Consider the following 7,161-nt stretch of genomic DNA (forward strand, 5'->3'; position numbering starts at 1 on the left):
AATTTGGGTTCGGAACCTGTCACATTGAAGTCTATCAACTTGGTTAACTTGACAATCTTAGTTCCTATTAGGTGTTGCCCCCCACAAAAAAATTAGGTGAAAAAAAATTATTTCAAAAGGTCACACTCTCACCACCAGTGGCGTAGCCAAGGGGGGGGGGGGCAATGGGGGCAGCTGTCCCCCCTGTGAAAAGTCTTGCCCCCTGTGGCAAGGTGGCCGCCCCGATATTTAAGATTGTTTGTGTTTCTGACCAAATTAACATCATATTTTGCCATTTAACTTATATAAAGGGCCAATTTTTGTGCGCTTCGCATGATTTTATTCCATTTTTATACCATATTTAACCAGTTTAGCTTCAATATGGCAAAAATTTTCATGCGCTTCATGCGCATTTGTACCATAAACTGATTTTGTTGCCAAAAGGTGCCCCCCTTAAAATTTGTCTTGCCCCCCTTTGCTCCCCATCTGAAAAAGTGCTGTCTACGCCACTGCTCACCACACAGTTATCTATCGTTATATGGCAGGAGGCTTATTGTGAAATGAAAAGGGGGAGATATAGAATCAACCATTGTGAAGTTAGTCACATTTGGAGGGGAAATCCAACAAGGGTTACATCTTCATCACCAAAGAAGCGGTGTACAAGGTGTGAATCCTTGTAGTCTTGGAATACCTGCATTTCAGAAAGTCAAAGCATACACATTGTTAATTAAAAGTTCCCTTTGGTGTCATTTATTTACAGTCTTAACTAGCTTGTTACCTGAATTTGAGAAACTTTTTTCACAATATTTACATTGGTATGGTATGGTTTCTCTTTGGTGTTAATCCTTTCATGTCTAGTCTTGTGACTTGAATCTGATAAATTCTTTTCCCAATATTTACATTGGTATGGCTTCTATTTGGTGTGAATCCTTTCATGTACAGTTTTGTCTTCTGCCTGTGAGAGTCTTTTCACAAAATTCACATTGGTAAGGTTTCTATTTGGTGTGAATCCTTTCATGTCTAGTCTTGTGTCCTGCCTGTGAGAAACTCTTTTCACAATATTTACATTGGTATGGTTTCTCTTTTGTGTGAATCCTTTCATGTCTAGTCTTGTCTCCTGGCCGTGAGAAACTTGTTTCACAATATTTACATTGGTATGATTTTTCTTTGGTGTGAATTCTTTCATGTCTGGTTTTGTGACTTGAATTTGAGAAACTCTTTTCACAATATTTACATTGATAAGGTTTCTCTTTGGTGTGAATCCTTTCATGTCTAGTTTTGCCTCCTGCCCGTTTAAAACTTTTTTCACAATATTTACATTGGTATTGTTTCTCTTTGGTGTGAATCCTTTCATGTTCAGTCTTGCGACCTGAATTTGAGAAACTCTGTTCGCAATATTTACATTGATAAGGTTTCTCTTTGGTGTGAATCCTTTCATGTCCAATCTTGCTCCTTGCATCTGAGAACGTCTTTTCACAATATTGGCATTGGTACGGTTTTTCTTTGGTATGAATCCTTTCATGTACAGTCTTGTGACCTGAATTTGAGAAACTCTTTTTGCAATATTTACAATGATAAGGTTTCTCTTTGGTGTGAATCCTTTCATGTACCATCTTGGTACTTGCAGCTGAGAACATCGTATTACAATATTTACATTGGTATGGTTTTTCTTTGGTATGAATCCTTTCATGTCTAGTCTTCCTACTTGCTTCTGAGAAAGCCTTTTCACAATATTTGCATTGGTATGGTTTTTCGTTGGTGTGAATCCTTTCATGTACAGTCTTGCTACTTGCATCTGAGAAACTCTTTTGCAATATTTACATTGATAAGGTTTCTCTTTGGTGTGAATCCTTTCATGTACAATCTTGCTACTTGCATCTGAGAAAGTCTTTTCACAATATTTGCATTGGTATGGTTTTTCTTTGGTGTGAATCCTTTCATGTACAGTTTTGTTACTCGATCTTGAGAACGTCTTTTTGCAATATTTACATTGATAAGGTTTCTCTTTGGTGTGAATCCTTTCATGTCCAATCTTGCGGCTTGCATATGAGAAAGTCTTTTCACAATATTTACATTGGTATGGTTTTTCGTTGGTGTGAATCATTTCATGTCTAGTCTTGTGACTTGAATTTGAGAAACTCTTTCTGCAATATTTACATTGGTATGGTATCTCGATGGTGTGAATTATTTCATGTGTATTCTGTGCACTTGGGCAGGAGAAACTCTTGTTGCAATATTTACATTGGTATGGTTTCACTGCACAAATTCTTTTATGTATAGTCTGTTTACAGTTGTACCAATATCTGTGTAATTTTGCTCTATGTCTTATCACATGTTTCACATAATATGTCAAATTTCCATAACACCGTCTGCAGTAGATGCATCTGTATGGTTGAAAACTGTTTGCATAATTTGACTGAAGTTGAACTTTATATGTCCTGCTCTGTAAATGCTGAATTTTGGGTCTAGTCTTCATGGCTCTGAAATATGAGAAAAGATATTAACGGGTAAAAAGAATTGTTTTAGAAGTAATTGCATGGATATGAAGCTACTTAAAGGCAGGGTTGCTGATTTGCCAAATTGGTTTTTTTTCATGTTTCAGCCCCCCCACGTTGAAAATCTTCCTAAGCCAATGCAGTACAGGATAGACTGAACTAAGTCTTATATCAGCACTGGAGATTGACATGTAATAATTTTAAAATCTAGATTTTAAGTGAAAAGTGAAAGTAATTAGCAAGATGAAAAGAAATGAATGAATTAATTTTTTTTCTTCAAAAGTAAATTCAAACTTACAAGAAAGATTCTCTTGTCAAATTCTACAATTTATTTAGAGAAAATCTGCATGTTTGTGTTAATTTTTTAATTACTTGACATATTTGATTTTTAGCGATCATAAATATTTTTCATGACTTAATGCAATATGTCAAATTAAAGCTAATGAAATACTTTATAAATTGGTCAGAGCACATTTTGTAGAATGCATTTTATAGTATTTTAGTTACAAAATTCCAAACATTCTTTTTAAATTTTCTGCTATACACGCAGTCACGCACAGGAGCTATATACTTTTAAAATCCGTGCCTGCCAACTAATCAATAATGGGTCTTTCACTCAATTGAATACCTGAGTGGAAGAAGGGCCCAACTCCATCAAAACTGTTTTTGAGATATTAAGAAAAAAAGTTTTATAGACAGAATGTTTTCATCTTCAGGGGACCTTTAATACATGAACATACAATATTACATATATTCGAAATTATATATGATGTTTCCGCCTAATTAATGTACATGATTCAATGTAAATGTAAAAACAATGTAAAACTGAAACTGAAATGCATTTTTCTTGTTTTCGACTATTATCAGAGCAATTTACATTGCACATCATTGGAATACAATCAATACATGTAGAGTTTTTGGAATATTTTGTATCAGAATATGTTCCAAATATGATTGTGAACATCTTAGAGTCAATTTATTGACTCTTTCAATAAAAGGCGTCTTGTATACAGGGTGCGTAAAAAGTATGTAAAATTAATAAATTATTTTTTTGAATTTTTAAGGACAACTTCAACCTACACAATTTTGAATGCAAATTTTGAATTTGTCAGTAAATTTTACCCCAGAATAGGGCCAGAAAATGTCTACTTTTAGCATTCTAGGGTGACTAATAAACGTGCTATGGCAAAATGCTGTTTCTTCAAATTCGATATTAGAAAACAATAGAATACATTATAAGGAATTACAAGTGCATTCCATGCAAATCAGTGTACCACTTTACAAGTAGTGATACTGAAAATGTTTTTATAATGTTTCAGAACAATATAGTACTCTGATGTGTTATTCACAATTAAATACGGTACTTAAAACAGCCCGTATTATGAACTGTTTAAAAGATATTCATTGCAAAACATGTCTGGGTATGACAAAAAATAAATTCCCATTCACTCAGCACGCTCAACCTGCTCCTGACCCACCTGCTCCTCCACCCCCACAATTTCAAATGTAAACTGGCTGCCATTTTTTGGTTTAAAATTCTGTTTCATTGACATTTTCCACAATTTTTACCCCATCCTTCAGCTTTAAAATGAGACCTCAACTAGCTTAATACGACAAGGGGTTGTTGCAGTTTAACATTTTTCGTTCTGCCCCATTTAGACAAATGTACATGTAACACCTCCACCTTTTTAGGGTACGAACTTGTGACAAGCGACCAATAATGTAATTTGCCAATAGCATGTCCAAAGTTGTAATTTTGTGTTTTTGATCGCAAAGATCAGATGTTTTTATTCTCAGATTGGAATTCAGCAGAACTTTGACGATAAATTTTGCCTTTTTGGACACTAAAATGCATTTGATTAATTTTGTTTCAACCAAGGGGCCAAGTCTTAATTTAGCAATCCGACCTGCACAAAGTTGACAAACATGACAAATCGTTAAGTATTTCCCATAGACAGACAAAATGGTGTGAGCCAGTCCTCAATAAGGTACTGCATAGGACTGGTGAGCGAGTCTAATCAAAGGGGCTGTGCGTTCATTTCCCCCGTCCCGGGCCAGGCTCTTGGCGAAACAACCAAAAGTGCTGGCGATGGAAGACTCGTATCTGGAGCGCTGAACTAAATTTCGATCCCCATCCAAGAATGATAAATTCATGAATTTAAGCTTACCTGTGCTGTGCTGTGGGCCTGTACCTCCTGTTTGGTCAACTGAGACTGGTATTTCACATGACTTAGTGATCGATATTGAATTGGATGCGGTTTCTGATAATATGTACTCACAGTGTAAAGAGGGCTGTGAAAGTGTGAATGAGTAAAATCACTTTGTAATTGTACAATTTGTACTGAAATATTAGTGCAAATTCACGGACAAATTCAGTACAAATCTTGAATTGGGTTACGAGCTCTCTGTGAAGTTGAAATTCAGGGCGCACGCCACCAAATAATTTACGGTTACCCGACTTCAGCTTTTTGGCCACGGCACAGGGGGCCACGTACAGTCGTTCACATTAGAGAGCTTGCGAAATGAAGTTACTTTAACTTTAACTTTAACGTCTAGAGGATTATAGAGGATTATGTATTCAAAACCAAGGTGGTTTTGAATACATAATCCTCTATAATCCTCTAGAGGATTATGTATTCAAAACCAAGGTGGTTTTGAATACATAATTCTCTATAATCCTCTAGACGTTAAAGTTAAAGTAAAGTTAAAGTAACGTCATTTCGCAAGCTCTCTAATAGCTTCTAATAGGCTATGTTTTGAATAGTTGATCCCAGGAAAGGAGAGAAGAGAAGAGAAAGGGGAAAAAAGGAGAGAAAAATGAAGAGAAAAGGGAGAAAGGAGCCGGGAAAAAGTTATATTGCACGTATAAGTAGACCCATGCCTAAACCGCAGTCGGGTCAATCTATAATGAGAGTGTTTATTTTAGGCATTGCCCAAAAACATGTGAAAATTAGGCCTATTAAATTAAGACGGACTCCATGCTGACTTCAATTCAACATCGATCCATGCGAATCTCAAGTCTCAGGCCTGTAAAACATTTCAAATTTTGCAAATTGAGTTCGGGCCCTTTTTTGTTTTAAAAAGCAATAGCATATTGTAAAAATGATGCACCAAATATGGCTTCAATTGGACCTTCATTATGCAAAATTTCCAAACTCAGACATCCCCTGCGTATATAAACAACTTCCCGTTTTCGTTTCTGTATTTAACACCCAGCACTTGATGTTTTATAAACCAATAATTCATAGAACAGTGACAAAAAGTCGCTGCAATTGGCCTATCATTTACTAGAATTTAACAATAATACTAGTGCAAAAATATATTCCACCAAATGGCTTCAATTAGGTCTTCATTTTGCAAAAGTTTCTCACTTCTCGGGGGGCACATCCCCGGCCCCTCAGACACCCCCCTGCGTGTGCAACTTTATGGGTACTTATAAAGCAATAATTTATACAATAAAAGTCAAAAATGTAGGCTTTTTAATACTTATATTTTACACAATAGTGACAAAATGGTGCACGAAATGGCTTCAATTGGGTCTTCATTTTCCAAAAGTTTCTAACTTCTCATGGGGTCAAAGACATCCCTCAGACACCCCCTGCGTCGCGCAAGCACGACGATATCGCCGCTTCGCGGCAATTTCATACATTTTGTCTTTTTTTCTTCTAAAATTGCCCCCCCTTCTGACTGCTCTAGAACCGCCACTGGTTGATCCTAATAGTATACGGTATGAGGGCACTAAAATGTGGTGATATTTGAGTTATCATTTTGTCTTGCTATATTATAGAACCAATGGATTTTCATACATAAATGCGGGCCAGAATGTAAAAAAATCTGTTCTGTCGTGTTGTAATATAGGCCTACTTTTTCCTCTCATTGCTAGGAATAAAGAATTCAATTGTCACATTGCACTAGATCAGACGTTATAGAGTAAATTAGGTCAAATTTTCAAAATGCACGAATTCAACGGCGTCTTCTCAAATTACTCCTCTCGACATACGAAATATATAGGAAAATAATTTGTTTGAGAAATATATAACCTCAGAATCGGATGAAATCATGGGTCAAAGGTTATGCATGTACATAATTTCTATTGGACTTTGGCTGAATTAACTCTAATGGGGGATATGACAAAACAAATTGCACCAAAATTGTGAATTAAGTACTATAGGCCTACTAGTGGTCACCAGTCTTTCACGGTCACTGTCTTTCGTGGTACTGATATTTTATGTAATTTTTTTTAACGTTAACATTATTCAGGTGCAATTTCAGTGTTTGAGTTAATTTTTTTACCTTGGGGTGCACCCTATTTTGAAAGTTGTTGTGCAATTTCATCTGATGCAGCGCAATTTGAAGTGCAGTCTCAGAACAATCAAAATAAATTGACAATTTTGTAAGACACTTACGTTCAACATGGGCCTAAATATTTTGCACAGACACAGATTACCTGTCAGCTACTCCTGTATGAGTGACCCAATATCAGAAAACCCCTCTCCCAGGGTCTGAGCTAGCAGGGTTCATAATTAATGATTGCACAGTCCCTTAGTTGAATAAATGTACGTAGGCCTTCAAGACATCCAAATGCTTAGCCTTAAAAGTCACCCAACTTTTTTCTTAACCATCTGTTTCTATGGGACAGGAAATTGTCGAAAATCTTCAAAAGTCACCCATTTGGGCTACCAAACCA

The 7,161-nt window shown here is 36.1% G+C and overlaps 1 protein-coding gene across 1 annotated transcript; it reads right to left on the minus strand.

Moving 5' to 3' along the window:
• Positions 1–724: 724 nt before the first annotated feature.
• On the minus strand, positions 725–4,794 carry LOC140164000 (uncharacterized). Its single transcript, XM_072187285.1, has 2 exons — positions 4,643–4,794; positions 725–2,459 (listed from the first exon to the last, which is right to left on the minus strand). Exon 2 carries the CDS (start codon positions 2,453–2,455, stop codon positions 893–895), a length of 1,563 nt encoding a protein of 520 aa, XP_072043386.1. The 5' UTR covers positions 2,456–2,459; positions 4,643–4,794; the 3' UTR covers positions 725–892.
• Positions 4,795–7,161: the final 2,367 nt, after the last annotated feature.

This window comes from Amphiura filiformis, chromosome 11 (assembly GCF_039555335.1).
Source record: "Amphiura filiformis chromosome 11, Afil_fr2py, whole genome shotgun sequence".
Classification (NCBI taxonomy): domain Eukaryota; kingdom Metazoa; phylum Echinodermata; class Ophiuroidea; order Amphilepidida; family Amphiuridae; genus Amphiura; species Amphiura filiformis.

Coding starts and splice junctions, on each gene's coding strand:
- LOC140164000 (XM_072187285.1), bottom strand. CDS start 2,455: ATGAAGACTAGACCCAAAATTCAGCATTTACAGAGCAGGACATATAAA.